The sequence below is a fragment of the Aspergillus vadensis genome, assembly GCF_003184925.1.
Source record: "Aspergillus vadensis CBS 113365 unplaced genomic scaffold BO88scaffold_10, whole genome shotgun sequence".
In the NCBI taxonomy this organism is placed as follows: domain Eukaryota; kingdom Fungi; phylum Ascomycota; class Eurotiomycetes; order Eurotiales; family Aspergillaceae; genus Aspergillus; species Aspergillus vadensis.
The window spans coordinates 761,792-784,673 of NW_020292048.1; the positions used below are offsets into that span (position 1 = coordinate 761,792).

Sequence of the window (22,882 nt, forward strand, 5' to 3'; positions counted from 1 at the left end):
ATCGATGATGGTCGGGGATAGGGAAACTGCTGTACGGGTTACTTACTGAAACTTGACAGGTAGCTTGGAAGCGAAGGAAACTGTAGAGAAGATGGAGCGTCGCATGAGGATGGCAAAGACACTTTTCTGTCCTGATGACATTGCGTTAGTTGGGCGCGCAGGTGTTCACTCTATCCGGGCCAGGTTGACCGGTGCTTAATTCCACGACCGCAGATCACAGTTGGACGTAGATTCCACGGCCAAAGGGGCACCTCTGAGGCACAAAGTGCGTGGGATTAGTCCGTGACTACCGACTTCCGGGCCGATAAGGGTTTGTCAGCGCCGAAAGGACCCCGCAATGCGAGATCCTCGGCATCCACGGCCGGATTCCACTCCGTTGATAACTTATAGAACATGGCTTCTGATGATTATCAGTGATGCCAACCAGCTTTGATAGTTTTGGACAGTGAGTAAGTACATAAGCGGTTGGCCGTGAGGCAGTCACTGCATACCAACAGTGGGAAAAAGCTGGATCTATGACGTTGCTGATACCCCCCTTCAAATTTGAAATATATTACTAGTAGTACAAATTACCATTTGAAGTCTTAACCATATATCCGGCAGTGGGCATAGTATAGTAATATCCAACAACCGATGTACTACTGGCAAAGAAGGCTATACTGTATATACCAGTAGAGCAGAGAAGTATAAGAAATCTAACTCTCGTGTATATATATATATATGACTTACTATCCCATCGCGCGATACTTCTTAAACTCACTAGTAGTACCATCTATAGTAAACAATCTTCCTTGATGGAGATAAGTAGTGTAAACCATCTCAAATGCCAGATCAACCAACTAGCTAGTCGTAGATCTACACTATGTTATAACGACAACAACAACACCAGCAGCTATAAGACCACCTCTCAAACCAGCCAAACACCCACAGAACGAGGCAGTGCACACACTTTCAGCCTTATCCTCATTCTCATCCTTAACTACACATACGACCAAACAATAAATCCACAAACATCCATCGGACCACAACTACTTACTCGCAACCAACCCCACCCCCAAAATAACCTCATCATCATTATCCTCACCACCATAAAATGTACCCCCCCAGGACCCCCGAACCCCTCAGCGACCACCTAACCACCCAAATCCTCAACTACCAACTAACCCACGGCATGCACCTAAAACACATCCACCCCAACCAACCTCAACCCTCCCACAACATAACCAGCAGCAGCAGCAGCTACCCCATATCCACCAGCATCTTCCCCACCCCTTTCCCAAGGGCCCTATTCCACCACGCACACACCCTCCAACCAATCTACAACGAACTCTACGCCCGTCTCTCAGAAAACGAGTCCTGGCTCTACAACTCGGTAATTAAACCTCTTCTCCCTGTTGACTCCTTCGCGAGGACATTATGGGAGATCCATCTGCGGATGAAGAGTAAAAGAGGAGGGGGGTACGGGTCGGATATCTCAATGGGGTTATTCCGGTCGGATTACATGCTTCATGTTTCTGGGAATGATGATGGTGATCAGGAGGAGGAGGAAGTTGAAGTAGGTATCAGCCTTGAAGAAAGTGAAAATGCGGGATTGAGGCTCAAGCAAGTCGAGTTCAACACCATCGCGTGCGCGGGAGGCTGTCATGCGAAGAAAGTGGTTGATATGCATCGGTATTTGACGAGGACGGGGGCGTATGATGGTTCTTTGTCGGATGCGAACGGAGGCGAAAGAAAGAGTCCAATTAAGCTGTCCTCTCTGCCTACGAATGAGAATATCAAAGGCTTAGCTGATTCTCTTGCTACGGCGCATGATATATATGGCCCGGCGAGGTGCGATCTCGCTACCAAGACAGGGGTGCTTTTCATTGTTCAGCCGGATAATTTTAACGTTGCTGATGAGCTGCCTATTGAGTATGCGCTATGGGATAGGGATGTTCCTGTCCCGACGTATAGGGTTGAGTGGGGGGAAGATGTGTTGGAGAGGACTTGTCTTGGTGGGAACCGGGAATTGTTGTTTTACCCGCATTTACAGGGTGAAGGTAGCAGGCCGGTGGAGGTATCGGTTGTGTATCTGCGCGCTGGGCTCGAGGTGCATGAGTATGATGCAGCGGGGATAGAATGTCGAGTCAGGCTGGAGCAGTCGCGGGCTATCAAGTGTCCGTCGGTGCTGGGACATGTGTTGACGTTTAAGAAGGTGCAGCAGGCTCTTATGGGCCTGGGGGTTTTGGAGAGGTTTCTTGATTCGGAGGAGAAGGTATCGGTCATCAGGGATACGTTTGTGGGTATGTACCCGATGGATGGGGATTCTGAGGAGGGACATTATGCGCGTGGGCTGGCGACGGATCATGAGACAGCGTGGAGGTATATACTGAAGCCGTCGCTCGAAGGCGGGGGGCATAATATCTACGGGGAGGATATCCCGGGGTTTCTTTTGGGGATGATTTCTGAATCCGAGTGGGGGAGGTATGTGTTGATGGAGAGGATTAGGTCCCCGGTTGTGGGGAATGTGCTGATGTCGAGGATGGGGGTGGAGGAGTCGGATGTGGTTTCGGAACTGGGGGTGTTTGGGTTGTGTATTTGGAAGAAGGGGGAGATTCTGACGAATGAGACTGTGGGATGGTCGTTGAAGACGAAGTTTGCGGATGTGGATGAGATGAGTGTGGTTAAGGGGTTTGGGTGCTTTGATACGCCCTTGTTGGTTTGATTGCTAGTTGTGACTGCAGTGTGTCGTTTGGGTAGTATTTTATTATATAGCTATCACGGATCCCAGGCGACTAAGCTGATTTGTATATATCCTCATCACTAGTACTCGTCAGCATGTCAGTAAATGCCGTGCTCAGACTACAAGCGAAGACTTACAAATGATATGAGAGGCTATCTCTTCCCTCAGCCTCAGAGTATACCCACACACTCACGCTCATCGCACTAACTGGAAACTCTCCGTATCCCTTGGAATCAATGACAACAGTCTGATCACACCACTGCAGAATGTCTGTCCATGTCTCCTTGGCGTGTCGTCGACCAACATACATCCGCTTTCTCGATGGGCCTGTGTTGCTCATCACGCATGCCAGACCAGAGGGGTGTCGACGGTTGCCGTAGCGGACGAAACCTATTCCGTCAGTCTGCGGTAGAGGATAGCGAAGCAGGTACTAACCAATGCAGTTCGGCTTGTCAAAGTAGTCACGTTGCAAGCCATATGCGTAGAGCTTTCGAGCTCGGGCGAGGATGGGCAGCTTGCCCCTGCAGGAAGGTGTCATTGGGTCTTTGACGTCGGCTTGGAGGCCGTAGAGGTCACCGTAGAATATGCATGGTTGCCCTTGTTCACGGAGAAGGATAAGGGCGTATGCGAGGGGCTTAAAGAATGATGTTACTGGCGCCTTTTCGCTGTTAGATACGTTGAGTCAAAATGTGCTGTGTACATACCTCGAGGGATTGTCCTGGTTGCTTTGGCTCTAAGTTAGTCGAGTGAGGTTAGGTCAAAAGAAACATCGTACTTACAGTGTCATGGTTTGCAACGAATGTCTTCCAGTAGTCAGTAAGAGATCCCATCAAATTATCAAACAACTTACGACAGAATGATCTGGATACTGCTGTACTAATGTATCATAGAAGATGTTGCGAAGATCAGCTCCTGGTGTCTGTGAGATGCTTGAAAACCGCCCAACTAGAGCGGAATCGAACAACGATAGCTTGTAGTCCATCTGCTTTAGGTACTCAACCAGTGGCCTGGTCTCGCCTTTCCAGTACTCGCCCACTATAACATAGTCTGGCCCGGCAATAGCTCGAAGATGATCAATAAGCTCCTTCTGGAACCCAGCCGAGTAATGCTTGACCGCATCCAGTCTCATACCGCTTAGAGGCAGTTGAGAGTTGAGCCACTCGGCCCAGTTTAGAACATCGCGTCGTACTTCTGCGTTAGAGTAGTCTAAATTGGCGAACATGAGATAGTCGTAATTTCCGTTCTCATGAGCGACGTCGTTCGCCCATTCATGTCCCTGGATCTTGTAGACCCCTCTCCTTTGACGTAACTGATCCCAGTCGATACCGCTAAAGTGGTGTTTGTTGTACTTCATCGAACTATATTGGTCGCCACGTCCAGAGAAGTTGAATCCCACCCAGCCCTCTATTTCTTCTGCAGGAGCGATCTCCATATTACGCTCTAAAGCCCCCAAGTTAGTAGGTGCACCGGGCTAGTAATGGTAGAGCTGGCATACCCTGTGGGTCAACTCTGACGGCTTGAAAGCGCTCTGTGTAATCTGCTCCCGCCTTGTGATTGAGAACAGCGTCCCAGTAAATACCTATACCAAGATCCTGGGCTGCAGCTACCAAGGACTGAAGTTCCTCCTTTGTACCCCATTTGGTAGCTCGAGACCCTTTTTGCTCAAACTCTCCCAGATCATACAGATCATAGATGTCATACCCGTTACCAGATGGATTCATAGCTTTACACCCGGGCGGAATCCAGATGTTGTCTACACCAATTGCCTTGAAGTTTGGTAAGGCCTGGTGAAGACGACGCCAATGACCTTGGTCGGCTGGTACGTGCCATTCGTAGGCTTGCAGCATTAACTTGTTGTCGGGAGCATCCCATGATGGAAGCTGATCCAAGTGTTCAGCTTCTTCTGTTGGTGGACACACATAAGCGTTGGTTCAAAGTCCTAATAAGATGCAATTTGATGATTACGGAGGCTAACCTTCAATCTGCTTCCATATTTGTCTCTCCCTCCTCTTCTTAGGATGACAACATAGGAGGAAAGATAACATGGAGAAACGCAGTACTTCCTACTTCTTGAAACAGTACCGGAAAGGGCGAACAGGTAAGGACAGGTATCCTATTTCGAATGCGAAGCTGAGAGGGATTGAGTTTTGTGCTAAAGAAAATCACCTCCACTGTTATTCAGATCTTAGATGTATCAACTGTATACTGCAAAACACGTCATATTGGTGATAGCTGTCTTGTATGATTTTAAGGCATGATGGTCGATCAGAGAACAGCCACTAAAGCCTCCTGTTTTTAGTGCGTTGATACTTTAAATAGTAGATGGGGCTGGTTGCTGTGCCTGTCGGGCGCAAACCATAGCTCCAGTGAATTATCCTATATTTTCTGGAGCCTTCCTTGCAGAATCCACGACGTATATTGGTCTGAGTAACGCATCAATCGCGTCGCAACGCCAGACACCACATCCGAGGATAAATGTTGATGCCTGAGGGGATGAATGCGCACAAAATTGTTATGAACCGAGCAAGAAGTTCTCCGTCGGCTTACCGTTGACCGAAAGGAGAAAGTGCACCAATCAGTGGGCAGCACGGCTTGGCGGCCATGGCAGGTTTCGTCACTTGAGGATGAGGATGGAATGGTTATTTGCCGAACCAGACCCTTCTCTTAACTTTGTCGTGAGGTTTCGGAAGAGGCGAAAGGGATATGTTCGACGGTTTCAGTTTGCCGCAGAAACCATGACCAGAGAAGGGAGGATGTTTCTTGTTGATGCGAATTTTCAAACATTGACTGCCTGAGGCTGCCGTTGTCGCAATACCTGGCTTATTGTCTTAGACCTCGGTAAATTAAGTCGCGAGAGATCAAACAGTGATGGAGGTTGATAGGTGTCTGTATTCAAGAGCACATCGTAGCATGTTTAATTCTAAGATACCCTACTATAAAAATTCCCGTTATAGTTCTGAAGAATATTTCCATTTCCCCGTCTACCTGGCCAGCACCTGACCCTAATTCACCCTACTGAAGACCCTGCCCGGAAGAACCGGAGTTAAGGGTGGAACACCGCAGGTGACCGATCTTCAACAACACATCAAACACAAAATAATTAGATGCTATGACGGAGGGAGGGATTAATTCCCTCTGGCTGTCAATCAGATGGGGACTATAACGCTGGTGTTCAGTGACGGGGTTATTGTTCGCTCGTTCATTTGTTGGTTGACCGGGCGATCGGATTTAAAGGCTTTGTGGCAAGGCACGCATTGGCCGCGAAAAGTTTTCGGGTTCGGGTGCCGCTAGTGCCAAAGCAGCCCGCCGGCCATCCCTTTCAAATCCTCTTCCTTCCGGGTCTCCATTTTCTTCCCTCTCTTTCCCAAACTCTGCAAAGCTTCAATTGCTTCGCTCTCCTCTCCTCTTCCCTCTCTTCTCCACACTCCTCTCTTCCCTTTTTTCTGTTCTTCTTTTCATATACCCCCCATATACACAAAATGGCTGCCAACGCTAAGGTGGAGGCGCCTGCCGCCGCCCCTGCTCCCCAGCTCTCCGGCCTCCAGCTGTACTCCAGATTCGCCTTCGCTGGTGCTGTCTGCTGCTCCGTCACCCACGGTGCTCTCACTCCTGTCGATGTGTAAGTCGGATGATGTCGCCGTTTGTCGATTTGTCGATTTGTCGCTCTCGATCGCGCCTTGTTCCGACCGAGTGTGCGACTCGATTGTTGTTCCATCTCGACCACCTTATCCAGAAGCCCGTTGCTGACGTGCTCTTCTTTCGTCCTGCAGCGTCAAGACCAGAATCCAGCTTGACCCCGTCACCTACAACCGTGGTATGATCGGCGGTTTCCGTCAGGTCATTGCCAACGAGGGTGCTGGCGCTCTCCTCACTGGTCTCGGCCCTACCGCCGCCGGTTACTTCCTCCAGGGTGCATTCAAGTTCGGTGGTTACGAGTTCTTCAAGCAGCAGTGGATCAACCAGCTCGGTCTCGAGACTGCCTCCAACAACCGCACTGCTGTCTACCTTGCTTCCTCCGCTGCCGCTGAGTTCTTCGCTGATATCGCTCTCTGCCCTCTTGAGGCCACCCGTATCCGTCTCGTCTCCCAGCCCACTTTCGCTACCGGTCTCGTCAGCGGTTTCGGTAAGATCCTCAAGAACGAGGGTGTCGGTGCTTTCTACTCTGGTTTCGGTCCTATCCTCTTCAAGCAGTAAGTTCCCTTGATGCAGCAGAAACGTCAAGTCATATGCTAAGAATCTCTCAGGGTTCCCTACACCATGGCCAAGTTCGTCGTTTTCGAGAAGGCTGCTGAGGCTATCTACGGTATGGTCGACAAGAACACCGCCAGCGATGGTACCAAGACTGCTATCAACCTTGGCTCCGGTCTCATTGCTGGTTTCGCTGCTGCCCTTGTCTCCCAGCCCGCCGACACCATGCTCTCCAAGATCAACAAGACCCCTGGTGAGCCCGGTGAGGGTACCGTCTCCCGTCTGATCAAGATCGGTAAGGAGCTCGGCTTCCGTGGCTCCTACGCCGGTATCGGTGCTCGTCTGTTCATGGTTGGTACCTTGACTGCTGGTCAGTTCGCCATCTACGGTGACATCAAGCGTGTCCTCGGTGCCACCGGTGGTGTTGAGATCTCCAAATAGATGGGGAAGTGATGAAGGAATTTTTTTGGTGTATTATAATGCTCACTAGACCTGCGTTGCGTAAACAGTGTTTTCAATAGATTTTTCTGGTAAAAAGAGAAGTCTGGAGATTGCAAATGGAATAGAGCAACATCTGATATCTGTGTCTGTATATGAAAAGTCAAAAGTGAACCTTACATGAGGATGCCAAATTCTCTTTAACAAGGGTCGTTACTCCCTCATTACTGTAACCCTGTTACTACATGCGATAAGGCTATGTAGTATGCAAAAAATAGCCTCATGAGGGTGCAGCAACGTAGCTACCAAACACAACCCATTGCACCACTCGTCATACTGTCCATATATTATAGTCCATTGACACGTTATCTTCATATTATTATTATCACTCAGTAGACCACCTCGACACCAAGACTCAACCGACTCATCTTATCCCATCCCATCAACCTCCACCCCCCAAATCAAAACAGTCAATAAAAATCACACCCACCTCCCACCCCCACCCCCATGCTCACCTCCATTCCCATTCCCATTCCCATTCCCACTCCCATCAACCCTCAAATCCGGCGTAAACGTATCCCACCCCTTCCCAGGATTAATCCTCTCCGGCGCACTAACGCGAAACGTCTTCTGCACGACCCTCGGACTGGGTCCTCGTCTAGGACTCGAGTTCTGATCCAGTAATCGCTGCAGCTGCTGCCGTTGCATTTCCTCCTCCGTTAGTGGTAGTAGTTGATTATTCTTGCCTTTTTTCTTATTATGCCGTTGGCGGCCTCTATCACTGGTGGTGGTGAAGATGCACATGTCACCTGCGTAAATGGATAACGCGCCCAGGGCATACAGAAATGCGAAAACACTCGGCAGCACGAGGCTGGTCGTTTGGAGCGGGGATAATGGGCCGGGCGATTGGGTTGGATGGCGGCAGAGGATGTTGAGGAGGATGTTGAGGAGGGAGAGGAGGGAGGTTGTTGTGTTTGGTCTTTGGGTTTTGTTAATCTCATGATGATGATGATGATGTTTTGGGGTGTGGGGATGTGGAGGGGATGTATACATGTATATAGAGTGGAGGAGGTATTGGCGCTCGTGTCTTTGGAAGTAGATTAGCATGAGGGTTATTGTGTAGCCGATTGCGATTAGGACTGATGCGGCGATGATGGTGGTTGTTGGGTCGGCGGATGGTGTTGTGTTTTCATTGTTGGGTTCATTGTTGGAGGAGGTGGAGGAGGAGGTGGTGGTGGTGAATGCTAGGGGGAGGACTAGGAAGCTATTATTTTTGGATTGGATGGGTTAGGTTGAAGGTGCATGTATTGAATATCGACTAGGTAGGGTTGGTTGCGTACCCTGCTAGCACGAGGTAGGAGGAACTTGAGGCTAGGAATCGCCAGAATGTGCTGATAGTTTCTTGGTCGGTTTGGTCTTGTTGGAGCTGTAGCTGTAGATGTGGCTGTTGGTGGTGATGCTGTGGTTGCGGTGATGGTTGAGGTGATGGCTGCTGAGATAGACTGTAGTAATGTGGTGAGAGGGTTGGAGTGGAATCCCATCCATATGTGCTCATTGATGCCGTCGAAGCGACGGTATATGCCATAGTTGCGAAAAGGTCGCTCACGACTGATGTTGTGGGTGCTCTAACATAAGGTAGGAAGAATAATGTCTAGTAGATCATGATTGAGTGTGGAATAGTACTAGAAAGGCAGCTAATTCACTGGAATCGGAGGGTAAAGTAGCAGAACACAGCCTGCAGCAGACAGTGGAGTGAGGAATGCGACAGCTGCATATTAAAGGTGTTTTGTGATAAGCAAGGATGGACAAACCCTCGACGACGGACTCTAGACTAAACAACTGAAAACTACTAAGAAAACCCAGCCCGAAAAAAAAAGGAGGACAAATATAGAACGGGTGCTCATGCATCAGTCTGCAACCACCATCACGATTGAACACACGCCGGTGGCTGATGGACTGCAGGTTTTGGAGTGATTGGACGAATGGCGTGAGGCCGTGGATCATCGCGCTTGTTTAGTAGCGTCCGGCCTCATTTCCTGCCACGGAGCAGTTCCCTCACGACGATCATCCTCTCGTTTTTGGCTGACGGTGCTCAGCCACAGATAATATGCAGGCTGGACATTCCTCGTGTGCGGGGAAAGATCTATAATTATGTGTGAAGCCACAGTCGACTCTGGTTGATCTGACCTCTTCCCATGCTGTGTTTTCTTCGATTATTCCGCCATGAGAATGGCAGCTGGTCATGGTGTGAAATGAGACCGGCTAGGGCGTGACTTGGCGCGTATGACTATCCTCTAGCAGCAGTCGTCTTGCTCCACAAACTAGTCGATTAGATCAGTGAAGAAATTACCCAGTGGATAGGCAAGACGGAGGAAAGGACAGTCCGAGCCATGACCACCGCTTTGACGGCCGAAATAGGAGATTGCAGACCGACCCTGATGGTGAGGGAGGAAATAAGGGATGGATAGGGCCATTCCCCAGTTTCATCGACGGGTGGTAGCCGTGCGGGGATCCGCTTAACAGTCAGTCAGTCAGTCAGCCCAGCAGCTTACATGCCTCTGAGAAGCTGCATCTGAAGCACTGTGAAACATTCCTGCAGCAGGTGTGCCTGCAGTAAGCTTGGGGGCGTTGATTCACCCCCAGGTCGGGTTGTTGCCCGAGCCCGGCCGGAAGAAAAGCACAGGCCTTCAAGGCTTGAGATAAGCCCGCGGGATCACAGTCAGTGCCATTTTCGCGACGGCTGATCATGTTATCTCGCGGGTTGGTGAATCTATTTGCAGACAAGTTGCCAGTTAGAAAATATGATCGCAGTGTACTCGGCCGTCCAATTGAGCAGTCTGTCAAAATGCTACATGTTACACTGGACGCTTGCGTTTACTGTTGGGAGAATGAGCCGACAGTACGGTTTACTGTGCCTGCAGCCCTTGCGCATAGACGAAAATTCATGTAGAGGACAGCTCAACGTAGTTCAACTACTGACAATTACCAAGTCAATATAGTTCGCTGCTCGGTTCCAGTATCGCATTGCGATCAACCCCAGAGACGGAGTCTGCTGGCTGTCGCACATCCGCGGATCAATTTCAAAACTATTCAACTACTTTCTCCTGCAATTCAATTCCAAACCGCTCACTCAGTTCCTCACGCAGCAAACGGGCTATCTCTACAGTCGTCCACGGTGCCACCATTCCCTTCTGCGAAATACGACCCTCCAACACTGCCAGTACGCCCACTGCACAAGGCAATCCCACCAGTTTCGCCATAGCACTGCGCGACCCGGGAGCAGTTGGCTCTCCGTATTTAACAAGCGTGCTCGTTCTTTTTTCCTTTGACCCATCCGCATACTCAATGTCAAACGCATGTTGCAGAATGATCATGTCCCTCTCGCCTGGCTCGTAGGCCATCCGCCGCTCCAATACCGCACACAGTGTGTCAAGAGGCGTACCACGCCCATCCACAGCACTCGCATCGAATAAGCCGATCCAACGAAGACCAGAGATGACACGACTGACTTCTTCGGTCGACAGAAAAGAAGCCACCCTCTTCGCCACAGCATCCTGTACAGTTCCTTCGGAGGATTCGACCGACAGACCCAGCAATTGTGCAGTCAACTGCAGCCAAGTAACAGCGGCGGACGATGTCACGCTCAACGCAGGAATCTCATCCTGAGAGAAGTACCCAATAGCCACCAAGGCACGAATAATCTCCGGAAACCCAGCATAGCGCAGAGTCCCGCGAAACACAGTGCCCGCCTCAGGAATACGATAGAATTCACGAAACCCAATCGCGTCCCGATTCGGATACCCGACCAAATTATCAAAGCCTTCAACTATACTCTGTGGCTCTGAAACAGCCATCAGATCCTTCCCTTCCACCGTAGCCAGCTCCCCATTCTTGTACCACTGCGCCGAATTCAATAATGCAAGAAGACCACCCCGCGGACTCCACGAGAACTTATATCCCAGCGGGTTATCTGCATTCTCAGGAGCAGGAAGCGCACCACACCAGCTTGTGAACGATCGGATCTGCCCTCCCGCACGATGCACCTCGTCAATTGTCTTGACAGCGTACAGGTGGTCGATGCCCGGATCTAGACCGATCTCGTTGAGCACAGTCACTCCTGCGGACGTGGCTTTTTCATCGAGCGCCCATAGTGCGGGGGAGATGTAGCTGGTTGTGACGACGGGTTTGCGATGCGTGATAGCGGCCTCCACGACCGTGGCGTGATAGATGTAGGGTATGAGGGAGATGATGATGTCTGTGTTGGTGATGGCGTCGTTCAGGCCAGCAGCATCGCGGGAAACGTCGAGGGCGATGGCTGTTGTGTTTTTATAATTGCTGGCTAGAGCCTGAGCACTCTGCAGAGTGCGACAGGCGACAGTGACGTGAACGCCTGCTTCGGAGAGGGCTTGGATGACGGGCTCGCAGACGAAGCCGGCGCCGAGGAGGAGGGCTTTCTTGGTGGTGGTCGACATGGTGAAGGGGGTAGATACTAAGTAAGGGTCTGAAATCAATGAAACTTCTATCTTTATGAACTAAGTAGAAAGCAAGACGATATTTTGATTGATGATTGCTGTTTCTATGGACTAGAGATGTCTGAAGTTGAAATCGTGATGGTGTAGAAGCAGCATGAATGACTCACTGCAAGGAGATTATCTAACCAGTGACAGGCCGGCATGACTAGTACTAGTATCTAACTCGACTGCTGCGCCGTGGTATTATGGTAGATACTCACTGCTAGGAGAGAGAGTGAGAGTGAGTCATGTCATTCTTTGACAAATAATTCCAATACATATAGTATAACCCCGAGCGCTGTAAAGTATACTCCATGGCCATTATTCATTCAAGACGCTGGACCTGTCTGGATAGATAGCGTAGAAGCCCTACAATGGCTCAGCCCCAACCGGATACGGTATACTAGTTATTTACAAAATGAAACACAACCCCCCTAATGGCTGATAATTCTTTCTTTAGATACAACTACATATAGTCATGTACTTGCATGGGGACTTAACTCTCACGTGTGAATTTACTGATAGATGTTGACAAGCTGGGCGAATCTCATGTGTGCTGGTGCGTCTAGTCTAAGTCCTTGAAGGTATCCCAGGTGCTTCAATGAAGCATAAAATATCAGGTGTCATATATATTTAAGATAGCATTTAAACAATAGATCAGGGTGCCAGCATCTTGTAGAGTAGCAGCAAGACGATGGTTCAGAGGCACAGCGAGACCGTAATGGGCTTATCAGGATGCTGCGTAGATAACATCCGATAAGCACCTCCACTCCAAGAGACCATGTGATACGCTGGCTAATAGATAATAGTAGTAGGAAGTGCAAGCAACGATCACACCTAGCCTTGACTAGGACTGAAAGACAGACAGGAGAAGAGGGGAATCGGCAACTTACCAGCCCGATTGTAGCCGCCAATTGACCAAGCCCATCAGCACCATCTTCCCCCCATCCATCCCCTCACGCAGAGCTGCATCACTGCATCAATTCGCACCTGTGCGCAACCTATTTCCCGCCCATATACAATAGATTTGCATACTCCAAAATGTCGCAGGAAGAGTACGAGACCTTCAAACTGGGCGACTGGGAGCTCCAGAGCGGAGAGAAGCTTCTTGATGCTCACCTCGCATACAAGACTTTTGGAGACCCCGCCTCCCCCGCAATTGTCTATCCTTCTTGGTTTTCTGGATGTACGTACCATCTCTGAAATACACCAAGTAGTCTGTAGACTGCTCTTGATTGATTAACAATCGTCTGATTTTACTTAGTGCTCTCCGACAACTACTGGCTAATCGGAGAGGACAAGACCCTCAATCCCAAGAATTACTTCATCATCGTCCCTGCGCTGTTCGGCAACGGTCAATCGACTTCTCCATCAAACTACGCCCATCCTGGACACTTCCCAAAATGCTCATTCTATGATAACGTCCGTGCCCAGCACCAGCTAGTGACACGGCACCTAAAGATCACTCATGTGCGGGCAGTGATTGGGTGGTCGATGGGAGCAGCCCAAACCTATCAATGGGCGACCCAGTACCCTGACTTCATGGACGTGGCGGTCCCTTTTTGTGGCTCTGCAAGAACTTCCCTTCATAATAAGGTCTTCCTGGAGGGTGTCAAAAGTGCACTGCTGGCTGCAAAGCACATCCCATCAGCCGGGTCCGGAAATGGTGGCCTCCTCCAGGCCGAGCAATCCTTGCGGACCTGGAGTGACACAGAGAAGGAGGTTGGTTTGAAAGCGTTTGGCAGGGGGTATGCAGGATGGTAAGGGCCAGGCCGACATTTGTTTGTCTGCTGCTAGTATGCTAATGCAGTGACTGGTGCAGGGGATTCTCACAGGCCTTTTACCGGGAAAAGCTGTATGAAACCGCCTTGGGGTTCAAGGATCTAGAGGATTTTATGCAGAACTTCTGGGAAACTTGGGCGCTTTCTAAAGGTCGGTCAGCAGCGTGGTGCTGTGTTGTACCGATGTGTGTTTGTTACTGACAGGCTTTAGATCCTGGGAACCTCTTGACGATGCTGCAAACATGGCAGAATGGTGATGTGTCCAAACAGGAGCCGTACAATGGCAACTTTGAGGAAGCATTGGGCGCCATCAAGGCCAAAACCCTGGTGTTACCCAGCAAGACGGACCTTTACTTCCCGTAAGTGCCGTCCTTTTAGGCATGGTCACCGCTGACAGCCGTCTACAGGCCGGAAGACTCGGAATACGAGGTTGCTTTCATGCAGCGGGGGACTGGGACGCTGAAGGTCTTTCCTTCGATCTGGGGACGTAAGTGTGTTCCATATCGTTCCAACGAGAATTTACTCTAACACTACCTGTTGTAGACTGGGCTGGCGGTCCAGGGCAAAGCAAAGAGGACGTCAAATGGCTGGATGAGCAGCTGGCGGAGTTCTTTGACAAGAATTGAACGTTGTTCATGTCTTTGTCTTCCTTTCTTTTGCCGCCGATAAGCGGGAGACTGTGTTATCGATACACGCCAAGTGATTGGTTGTTGATCGGCATCAATGAGGATTTAGTACTGTAGCGAGTTCCCTGTTGTTACTTTATCTGTAGTCAACATCTCTTTCATTCACTCGCTGCCACAACACGTATATATGGCTAGACTGAATTTATAGAATATCAAAACAGCTGGTGGCGTCTAAACTGCTCCATCCCCAGTGTTACATGCCTATTGGTAGCCACACGTGATCGTCGATAAGCTGAGTCAGCAGGCGATAAACCTTTGCTCTTTTCGGCCAGGCAGCGCCTCCTCATTCCCAACTCCGATCCCTCTGCGCTGCTCCCTTCGTCCCTTTCCTTTCGCTGGTTTCTTTCGTCTTTGGTTTGTCGGTCAGATATATCTTTTGTCCCAGTACATCTTCATTTTCTTCTCCAGTCGTTCCTTTCTCATCCCGTTCTTGTGTCGAGTTGCTTTCTGTTGGTCGACGGCGCAAGCGCATGCTTCTGTAATACTTCACTTCACTTGGACACTTTCAGTATGGCGGCACCACCAGTCAGACAATGGGGAGTTACCCCTCCCATCTCCACCGTTTTACCGACCCCCGACGAGCTTGCAGCAAACGATGATCTTATCACGGAGTTGAAGGTGCAGAATAATTTTGAGAGCCCTGCGGAGACGGAACGAAGGTAAGAGGCCGATTCGTGATGTTTCGTGGAGGTCAACCGGCATGGGCGCTAAGCATGCAATTGCGCTCTAGGAAACAAGTATTGCAGCTCATCCAGCGTGTTACCGTTGAATTCGTCAAAACAGTCAGTCGGAAGAAGGGTCTCTCTCAAGCAGCCGTCGAGGCCGCCGGAGGGAAGATCTTCACGTACGGAAGTTATCGCCTGGGTGTTTATGGACCAGGCTCGGATATTGATACCTTGGTTGTCGGCCCAAAGCATGTTATTATCGATGACTTCTTTTCGGATTTCCCACCGATTCTAGAGAAGATGGCTGCTCCGGGAGCTATCGAGAAGATGACTCCGGTCCCCGACGCCTACGTTCCGATCATCAAACTCGAATTGTCCGGCATCAGTATTGATTTGATCTTTGCTCGCTTGATCATTCCTTCGATTCCTATGAACTTGGATCTTAAGAACAATGATTACTTGCGGGGTTTGGATGAGAGGGAGGTGCGGTCGCTTAACGGCACTCGTGTGACGGATGAAATCTTGGAGCTCGTGCCCCAGCAGAAGACATTCCGGCTTGCTTTGCGCGCTATTAAGCTTTGGGCTCAGCGTAAGCGCTATACTCTTGTCTAAGATGGGCTTTACTAAGTCTTAACAGGCCGTGCGATTTATTCGAACATTGTCGGTTTCCCGGGTGGTGTTGCTTGGGCCATGTTGGTGGCGAGAGTGTGTCAGTTGTACCCTCAGGCTACTGGCTCGGTGATTGTGGGCAAATTCTTTCGCATCATGAATAAGTGGGCTTGGCCCCAGCCGGTTCTTTTGAAGCCGATTGAAGATGGGCCTCTGCAGATGAAGGTCTGGAACCCCAAGGTAAGGATAAGGCCCAGGAGCACATAAGCGCTTTGGCATGGCCGTTAATGAGCAATAGATCTACCACGGCGACCGTTTCCACCTGATGCCTATCATCACTCCTGCCTACCCCTCTATGTGTGCGACCCACAACGTCTCAATGTCCACCAAAGCAGTCATTCTTCGTGAACTCCAGCGTGGTGGAGACATCGTGGACAAGATTTTCTTGAAACAGCTGCGCTGGGAAGATTTGTTCGCGCGACACACATTCTTCACCAAGGATTACAAATACTACCTCAGCATCACCGCATCGAGCAGAACCAAGGAGGCAGAGTCAGTCTGGTCTGGCCTTGTTGAATCTAAGATCAGACATCTTGTTGGAGCTCTGGATAGGAAAGCAACTATTGCCATCGCGCACCCCTTTCCCAAGGGATTTGAGAGAGTTCATCGTGTCTCTTCGGAGGAGGAAATCGAGGCTGTTAAGACCGGATCTACCAAGTATCAAGATAAGGGAACAAAGACTGAGACCACCGATGAGATGAAGGATGCGGCCCATCAGGCTGCGGCCCAGAACGGGGCAGAGAACACTGATGTTGCAGCAGCCGAGAATAAGCCCGTTGATGACACTCATGTCATGTATACGACGACTTACTATATCGGGTTGGAGCTCAAGCCACTCGAGCCAGGTACGTAGGATCGACTACTTTTGTGAATCCACTGACTTTGTAGGTGCCTCCCGGTCGCTGGATATCTCGACCGATGCCCAGATCTTCAAGTCGACGTGTACCTCGTGGCCAGGATACCAGCCCGGTATCAATGATCTAGCGATCACCCACGTCCGCAAGTGAGTGGCCTGTTACCTGCAGCATAAGTTTCCGATTAACTCCCGTCAGCTTTGATCTTCCCGAGGATGTGTTCCAACCGGGAGAGACTCGCCCTACCCGCCCGAAGAAGAAGATCGTCAAGAAAGCCGAGATCAGTGGCCAGAAGCGCAACATCGAATCCTTGGACGTAAGTGCATGCAAGAAAGCCAAAGTAGCTTACGAGCAGCGAACCGGCTACCATACGAACTTCGACTCTTCGCAAGTCGCCTAGTGCTCGATCGTTCTCCGTGTGTGGGTATGACTGATATCGACTGTCTGCGTAGGACCCGTCCCACCCCGCTGCCAAACGCCAAGTCCCCTCCAACGGAATCGTCAATACAGCAATGCCCGCCTGAATTGAGTTCACATGAAGTCTGAAGAAGCTCCCACTCGCGCCGGGGCAGGCCCCCATAAACAGTCCAAGAGACACAAACCATATGAAACACCACGGTATCCGGGTTTGAAATCCAACCAAATCCCACCAATCTGGATGAGCATACATTAATGATTTGAGCAAATAACCCCAGCTGACTGACTCTGACCATCACCGCAGTTGATCTGGTATGCATTGCAAATTCCTTTTGCGATCACCAGCTCGGATAAGCGGGAGGTCAGATGTACAAGGTTGGTTTACTCTTCTTTTTCTTACTTTTGACCACCATCATTTGCCGCAACTGTCATCATCGTATTGCGTTCCCTTTTTTCTTTTTGCTTCTTGTTTTTCTTCTCTCATGCAGGTATTAGAATACGGCCAGCCATGATATAATTGCAGCTGTAAGAGCCGGACTTTTTCTCTGGAAGGGAGAGAGTAGGGCGAGACAGACCCGGCCAGATACTTCTGCAGCTGTACATAGCATTCATTTTCCCCCCTGGTCTGCCTTAGGTTCTGGTGTGTATATGCCAGAGTTACAGTTACAGTTACTAGGTCTAGTTGCAAATGAAGGTACAATTTGTGGCCCAGGGCCACTCTAACCTCATCAACACTTTCTCTATAGCAGAGCAAATAGTATCTAGTAGTAGCCTCCATATATACAAATCCACCCCCGATAAGGAAATTCATCACCTCCACCCCTCCACAATCTCCCCCAAAGTCTCCACGCCCCCAACATTCCCGGGAAAAACCACAAACGGCACACCCCTATGCCTCGCCGTCTCCTCATCACACCTCCAAAGCGGCACCCCCGGCGCCGCCTGTCCCAGAATCATCGCGCGCTTAATCCCCAACCCCTTCGTTGCCGCGTCCGACGACGTGATCCCCCCCTTGGCAATAATCACCCTCGGCCGTACCTTCACCCGTTTCAACACCTCCACCAACGCCTCCGCCACGCGGCCCCCAATCGCTAGACTGGAGAGTTCGTCTCCCCCCGTGATGAGCTTCCGACTTGTCATGACGAGGACGTCTTTTCCTGACAGGAGGGAGGATTCGACGGCTGTTACTGTTGAGGTGATTATGGGGTCCAGGGAGGTGGGGTCTTCTGTTGTGGAGGTGATGATGTCTTCGACGTTGAGCTCGATGATAGAGAGGGTGTTTGTGCCACCGGGGCCGTGCTTGGTCGTTAGGTGGTTGAGCTGCGCGGTGGTTTTGGGGACGTAGGAGCCGGCGATTATTAGGGTTCCGGTTTCACTATTAGGTTGGGTATCGGTTTGGGGTGAGGGGAAGGAGGAGGCTGTTAGAGGGGGTTGGGGGCGGATGCCGAGGGTTGTGGAGACGAAGGCCGCGGCGGTGCGGTAGAGGTAGTGTTTTTGGGATTGGGATTTCGCTGGGATTTGATTAGATTGGGATTTGGGGGGTAGAGGAGAGTAGTGGAGAAAGGATGGGGGGTAGGTACCTTTGAGCAAGCCGGCGACGAAGACGTGCATGTCTGATTCCGCTGCAGCGTTGACGATCACTACGCTCCCCTTGGGCAAGGCGAGGAGCTTGTTACAGATGGTGTTGGGTCCACTAACTCGTATGTCCTCGATGGTGATGGAGTGGATTTGCTCCGGGGTGAATCGTCCCGGCGCCTTCTCTAGCACGTAGTCGTGGAGGTTGGAGCTCTTGAAACCGAAGGTGGCGTCGCGGGCGAACTGGGTTGCGCCGGCAGGGACGAGGTTATCGCCTTCGGCGACGTAGTGGATGTCGTTGATGGTGAGGCGGCCGCCCTGGAAGAAGAATGGGGCGAGGATGATGGCGTCGGCGGGACCGAAGACGGATTGCGCGACGTCGGCTTCTAGGGGGAAATGGCCGCGGAGAGTACTGTCGCCGCGTAGGACGATGTCCACGGTGGTTCCGGCGAGGTTGGCGGCTTGTTTGACGTTTTCGCAGATGGTGCGGATGAGCTTCTCGGCGTCGATGGGAGGTAGGGCGCGCGAGTTAGTGAGGATGAAGAAGCCTGGGGAGGGCTGTTGTAGTTCGGCCTGGAGAGTTGGGATGTCCCAGACTGTGAGGACGGCGATGTCATGGCATGTCTGGGTGCCGGTTGGGTCGTCGTCGAGCACGACGAGACGACTGAGGGATGCGGTGGAGAGGAGCTCGGAGATTTGGTCTTGTGCGTTGAGGGAGGATTCTGGGGGGAGCTGGAATAGGGTGCTCTCGCGAGGCACCGCGGGGTATTCGCGGGGAGTGGCCATTGTCAGTCAATTGTGTGGTGAGGGATTCTGGGGAAGTTCAATTGGGGAGAGCAGCAATTGAGATGCTTTAATATAAGGTGAGGTGGAGCAAGAAGAGTTGAAATGGAGGGGAAGCGGGGATCGGAGAGAAAGCCGATGCAGCTGGAATCTCCACCAAATAGCAATGATATCATGAACAGGAAACAATTGATGGATCCAAAAATGTTGGTCATTTCAAAAAGGTAACTCCTGTCTCGCATGCTATATCCATAGGAAGATCAGGGCAGTGACAAACAAGCAAGCCATGCAGAATCCCCCAAAGCGCCATGACATGTGCAGCAATGCAAGCCGGTCATCGTGAGTGAACTGAAATGAAGTGACAAAAGGAAATTCAATGATTGCACAGATGGCTTCCAATCCGTCATTATACATGTCCTCCCTTGTATTTTCCATGAGAAGCAGAAAGAAAAGAAAAAAAGAAGACAAAAACCCCTGGTTGTATCCCGACACTCCTCCCCAATTAACCTCAATTCTCGTGAATTGATGCAAAGCAGAACCAAAACCACCCTAGACACAACATAGGAGAGTGCATTAGCAGACACGTTGTGATCAACGTAGAATGAAGAGCATGACGCAAGGAAAAGAGAAGGGACAGTCAGGATGGACTGTTTCAACCGACAACACTACGGAAGCTCAGCGCTTCCAAGAAGCCTCCCAGGTCTTCCTTCTGCACCTCAACCACGCAGTGCTCGAAGCTATCAATGCGTACTCGAGCACTGGTTTCTTGCACCACTTCCTGGAACGCGATGCCAAACCTATTCCGCAGAAGGTGCTTGTTGCTGCGCAGGTCCTGTTCGTCTTCCGACTCCGACTCGGATTCAGACGACGACTCCTCCGTCTCCTCCTCTTCCTCGTCATCTTCACCGTTGGCAGCGCGCTCGGCAGCGCGCTGCGCCCGACGCTCCTCCCGCTCCTTGCGCTTTTTCTCCTTGGCTTCTTTCTTTTTCCTTCGCTCCTCTCGCCGTTTGGCGAGGGCGGCAAAGTCAACCACTCCGCCACCTCCTCCTGTACCCACGACCACATACAAGCCCCGGTCCTCGTCAAGCCCAGCAAGAACAAGCGGTGTACCCAGGGCCCGCCTGCGTCCTACCTTGACGGAGTCTCCTCGTTCCCTCTCTTGTACCCGGATCGCCTCAGCAACCCACAATGCCAGTTTGGTCAATGCCCCCGGATTGGTGAAGAGTTTCACGTCCGGACCATCTTTGACAACGGCGATACGGAACGCTCGCAAATGACGGATCTGGTGCTTTGCGAGCAGAGAAGTACCAGTGCGAAGGATGGCCCGGTGCAGGTGCTGGGCAAGAGGGAGAGATGACAGCAGGAGCGTCGGCGACTCTGAAGTCAATGACAGCGCGTCGTAGGCACTCCAAAACCGGGGCAGCAGGCTGGCCAGATCTGACTCGGTAGATCCATCAGCATTGGTCGCTGTGGCAGTTTTGGACGCACGTTTGGCATCCCACACTCCGGGGGCTTCTTCAGGCCCGACTTCAAGAATTGCACCGATGATAACACCTACGTCGGTGGCAGAAAGGCAGGCTTTCCATCCCCAACAGCGCACAAAACCCCATCCCTCGCGTGAAACGGCATGCCCAGACGCCTCCGGCGGAACAAGTCCGTCCAAGCCGTACATTGGCGCATACTTCAAGAGACGTTGTCGTAGTACTCGCTTCAGCTCCATGTCCATATGGGTATAGTTCTGATGGCTCTGGTTCAAGCTGATGCCCATTTTCGCCAGCAGTTTGTGTAGTCGTTTCTTTCCGTTCTCCGTCCACACATGAAGTCTGGATGCCAGATACGGGCTATGTAGCATACTGTCATAGAGCGACCAATGCCGTACGAGAATGAAACGCGGTTCAGGAGATAGCCGAATTGACTTGTCCGTTGGAGACCGTGCCGTAGTCGGAATGACGCCGTTGATTTCTCCTCTGATGTCGCGATCTCGCTCATATGGATCAGGAGGGTTTAATCGCAGGACCTCATCTCGTAGAATCTGCCGTATTCGTTCGCCTCTCTCTCCACCCCAGCCAGCCGAGCCTCCGTACTCCAGCGCATTCGACACACCCACTCCTGACATGGTACGGCCACTCAGTTCCAAGCTCGAGACACCCACAATGGCCAGCCACAGCAGATCGTTGTCTTCACGACCGAGCTCGGACGCAAGGGAATAGACAATGGACGATATCGGTTCCGAATATGACGTCCCTGACGAATAGTAACTCTGTAGCACATTCTCGTGCTTCCTCTTCATGCGCAGCAATCGTCGTCGTAACGTGCGCGCCGACGGTGGCTTGGGCTGTACCGGCGATGGTGAATCTGATGTTGGTGTAACCGAGCGAGACGAATTGGACGAATCATGCATAGCTCTCCGCGGAGGGCGTGACGGTGACGAAATGATATAGGACCCCTACAATGAGCACATTAGCACCGGCCTCAGCACAACAGGAACGAATTCTACACACCGAATCACTCCTTCTCCGCTGACGTGGAGGCCCATCTTCATCATCCGACTCGTCGTCCTCATCCTCGCGCGACCACGACTTGCGTTTCTTGGAATCCGAACTCGAGGGATGATCCTCGTCGCGATCACTCCCCGAGTCGCCATCCTCATCCTCGTCTTCATCCTCCTCACCCACTTCGGGCATAGCCACTAACTCACAATATGCCTCCCGCTCCTTCCCCAACTCCTCCTCAATATCCCCATCGTCATAAACCACAATGCCCCCATTGCCGGACGTATACGCCGACGTAATACACCCTTTCTCAACACCGCGCGACCCTCGTCTCGCACCCAGATTTACCATTCCCATAGCATCAGCCGCCGCAGACGGCCGCCCCTCACCCCCAAAGACATTAGCCAGGTTCCACGGCCGCCTAGCATCAAACACCCACACCTCGACCCCGCCCATATCATCTTCTTCCTCTTCTTCTTCCTCACTGCTCAAGCATAATATCTCGCTCAAATCCACCAGACCGCCCACCCCCAGACACACAACTACCCCACCACTCCCGCCATTGTTCGTCCGCATGGGCTTGACCAATTCCTCGCCCGCGCGCGCGAGATCGCCATATCCGGCTACCGGCTGGATCTTGTGCGGGATGTAGTCGCGCTTCAGGAGCGCCGTAAGAATCCGACAGGCACAGAGTGCATCGGGTTCGAGAGCCACGAGGATCAGAACGGGTGGGGAGAGCGGGTGGTGTGAGCGGAGGAGTTGTTGGTAAAGGTGGGAGATGAGTTGGCGGGGGAGATACATGGCGGTTAGAGTTGGATTCGGGGCGTGAAGAGGGTCGAATGGGGGGTTTTCTTTTAACCCTCGTCAGGCCGCGAGGGAAGAAGCAGTCGCAGTAGGAGGTGGTGTGGTTCTATTCAGTTAGTGGGCGAAGGAGAGAATTGGCTGAAGCACGCGGGTGGGCAAGTATGAGGGCGACGAGAGGGAGGGATAGGGCCGTGTCGGAGAGTACTGAGAAGTGCCTAGAATTCTAAGTCTGAGTCGTCAAACAGGAAACCAGGCAAGTAAGACTTATTTGGCGGCGACTCAGAGGTAAGAGACAAG

General features: G+C 51.4%; 10 protein-coding genes across 10 annotated transcripts; 4 read left to right on the plus strand and 6 right to left on the minus strand.

Moving 5' to 3' along the window:
• Positions 1–1,066: 1,066 nt before the first annotated feature.
• On the plus strand, positions 1,067–2,704 carry BO88DRAFT_387905 (glutathione synthetase; the record flags this gene model as incomplete). The annotated part of the gene is made up of 1 exon (XM_025704833.1): positions 1,067–2,704. The coding sequence occupies exon 1, from the start codon at positions 1,094–1,096 to the stop codon at positions 2,702–2,704; it is 1,611 nt and encodes a 536-aa protein (XP_025563429.1). The 5' UTR covers positions 1,067–1,093.
• A 151-nt stretch (positions 2,705–2,855) lies between these two features.
• On the minus strand, positions 2,856–4,767 carry BO88DRAFT_339874 (alpha-amylase; the record flags this gene model as incomplete). The annotated part of the gene is made up of 7 exons (XM_025703045.1): positions 2,856–3,112; positions 3,158–3,380; positions 3,427–3,447; positions 3,502–3,525; positions 3,573–4,162; positions 4,218–4,625; positions 4,698–4,767. The coding sequence occupies 7 exons, from the start codon at positions 4,765–4,767 to the stop codon at positions 2,856–2,858; spliced, it is 1,593 nt and encodes a 530-aa protein (XP_025563430.1).
• Positions 4,768–6,148: 1,381 nt separating this feature from the next.
• BO88DRAFT_435176 (putative mitochondrial phosphate carrier protein (Mir1)) lies at positions 6,149–7,351 on the plus strand (the record flags this gene model as incomplete). Its single annotated transcript, XM_025709509.1, has 3 exons — positions 6,149–6,341; positions 6,493–6,912; positions 6,967–7,351. Exons 1-3 carry the CDS (start codon positions 6,202–6,204, stop codon positions 7,349–7,351), a joined length of 945 nt encoding a protein of 314 aa, XP_025563431.1. The 5' UTR covers positions 6,149–6,201.
• A 386-nt stretch (positions 7,352–7,737) lies between these two features.
• BO88DRAFT_462140 (uncharacterized protein) lies at positions 7,738–9,172 on the minus strand (the record flags this gene model as incomplete). Its single annotated transcript, XM_025711207.1, has 3 exons — positions 8,689–9,172; positions 7,839–8,612; positions 7,738–7,795 (listed from the first exon to the last, which is right to left on the minus strand). Exons 1-3 carry the CDS (start codon positions 8,931–8,933, stop codon positions 7,738–7,740), a joined length of 1,077 nt encoding a protein of 358 aa, XP_025563432.1. The 5' UTR covers positions 8,934–9,172.
• Positions 9,173–10,333: 1,161 nt separating this feature from the next.
• Positions 10,334–11,953, minus strand: BO88DRAFT_443635 (aminoadipic semialdehyde synthase). The gene has a single exon (XM_025710041.1). It carries the CDS (start codon positions 11,818–11,820, stop codon positions 10,435–10,437), a length of 1,386 nt encoding a protein of 461 aa, XP_025563433.1. The 5' UTR covers positions 11,821–11,953; the 3' UTR covers positions 10,334–10,434.
• Positions 11,954–12,706: 753 nt separating this feature from the next.
• Positions 12,707–14,490, plus strand: BO88DRAFT_487753 (homoserine acetyltransferase family protein). The gene is made up of 6 exons (XM_025712569.1): positions 12,707–13,045; positions 13,124–13,619; positions 13,682–13,791; positions 13,852–13,999; positions 14,048–14,127; positions 14,184–14,490. Exons 1-6 carry the CDS (start codon positions 12,901–12,903, stop codon positions 14,264–14,266), a joined length of 1,062 nt encoding a protein of 353 aa, XP_025563434.1. The 5' UTR covers positions 12,707–12,900; the 3' UTR covers positions 14,267–14,490.
• A 137-nt stretch (positions 14,491–14,627) lies between these two features.
• On the plus strand, positions 14,628–17,038 carry BO88DRAFT_435180 (polynucleotide adenylyltransferase; the record flags this gene model as incomplete). Its single annotated transcript, XM_025709510.1, has 7 exons — positions 14,628–14,985; positions 15,057–15,580; positions 15,629–15,840; positions 15,899–16,505; positions 16,549–16,663; positions 16,686–16,830; positions 16,967–17,038. The coding sequence occupies exons 1-7, from the start codon at positions 14,837–14,839 to the stop codon at positions 17,036–17,038; spliced, it is 1,824 nt and encodes a 607-aa protein (XP_025563435.1). The 5' UTR covers positions 14,628–14,836.
• A 703-nt stretch (positions 17,039–17,741) lies between these two features.
• Positions 17,742–19,436, minus strand: BO88DRAFT_387921 (uncharacterized protein; the record flags this gene model as incomplete). Its single annotated transcript, XM_025704834.1, has 2 exons — positions 18,512–19,436; positions 17,742–18,442 (listed from the first exon to the last, which is right to left on the minus strand). The coding sequence occupies exons 1-2, from the start codon at positions 19,290–19,292 to the stop codon at positions 17,742–17,744; spliced, it is 1,482 nt and encodes a 493-aa protein (XP_025563436.1). The 5' UTR covers positions 19,293–19,436.
• A 44-nt stretch (positions 19,437–19,480) lies between these two features.
• Positions 19,481–19,832, minus strand: BO88DRAFT_37868 (uncharacterized protein). Its single transcript, XM_025704450.1, has one exon. It carries the CDS (start codon positions 19,722–19,724, stop codon positions 19,533–19,535), a length of 192 nt encoding a protein of 63 aa, XP_025563437.1. The 5' UTR covers positions 19,725–19,832; the 3' UTR covers positions 19,481–19,532.
• Positions 19,833–22,691, minus strand: BO88DRAFT_37871 (cell division control 45 family protein). Its single transcript, XM_025704452.1, has 2 exons — positions 21,791–22,691; positions 19,833–21,735 (listed from the first exon to the last, which is right to left on the minus strand). Exons 1-2 carry the CDS (start codon positions 22,580–22,582, stop codon positions 19,942–19,944), a joined length of 2,586 nt encoding a protein of 861 aa, XP_025563438.1. The 5' UTR covers positions 22,583–22,691; the 3' UTR covers positions 19,833–19,941.
• Between the last annotated feature and the right edge of the window lie 191 nt (positions 22,692–22,882).

Excerpts from the sequence above, each read along its gene's own strand:
- BO88DRAFT_443635 (XM_025710041.1), bottom strand. The coding sequence starts at position 11,820 with ATGTCGACCACCACCAAGAAAGCCCTCCTCCTCGGCGCCGGCTTCGTC.
- BO88DRAFT_487753 (XM_025712569.1), top strand. The coding sequence starts at position 12,901 with ATGTCGCAGGAAGAGTACGAGACCTTCAAACTGGGCGACTGGGAGCTC. Across the intron at positions 13,046-13,123 it reads TCCTTCTTGGTTTTCTGGAT|TGCTCTCCGACAACTACTGG; the intron begins GTACGTACCATC and ends GATTTTACTTAG. Across the intron at positions 14,128-14,183 it reads CTTTCCTTCGATCTGGGGAC|ACTGGGCTGGCGGTCCAGGG; the intron begins GTAAGTGTGTTC and ends TACCTGTTGTAG.
- BO88DRAFT_37868 (XM_025704450.1), bottom strand. The coding sequence starts at position 19,724 with ATGGAAAATACAAGGGAGGACATGTATAATGACGGATTGGAAGCCATC.
- BO88DRAFT_37871 (XM_025704452.1), bottom strand. The coding sequence starts at position 22,582 with ATGTATCTCCCCCGCCAACTCATCTCCCACCTTTACCAACAACTCCTC. Across the intron at positions 21,736-21,790 it reads AGCGGAGAAGGAGTGATTCG|GGGTCCTATATCATTTCGTC; the intron begins GTGTGTAGAATT and ends TGCTCATTGTAG.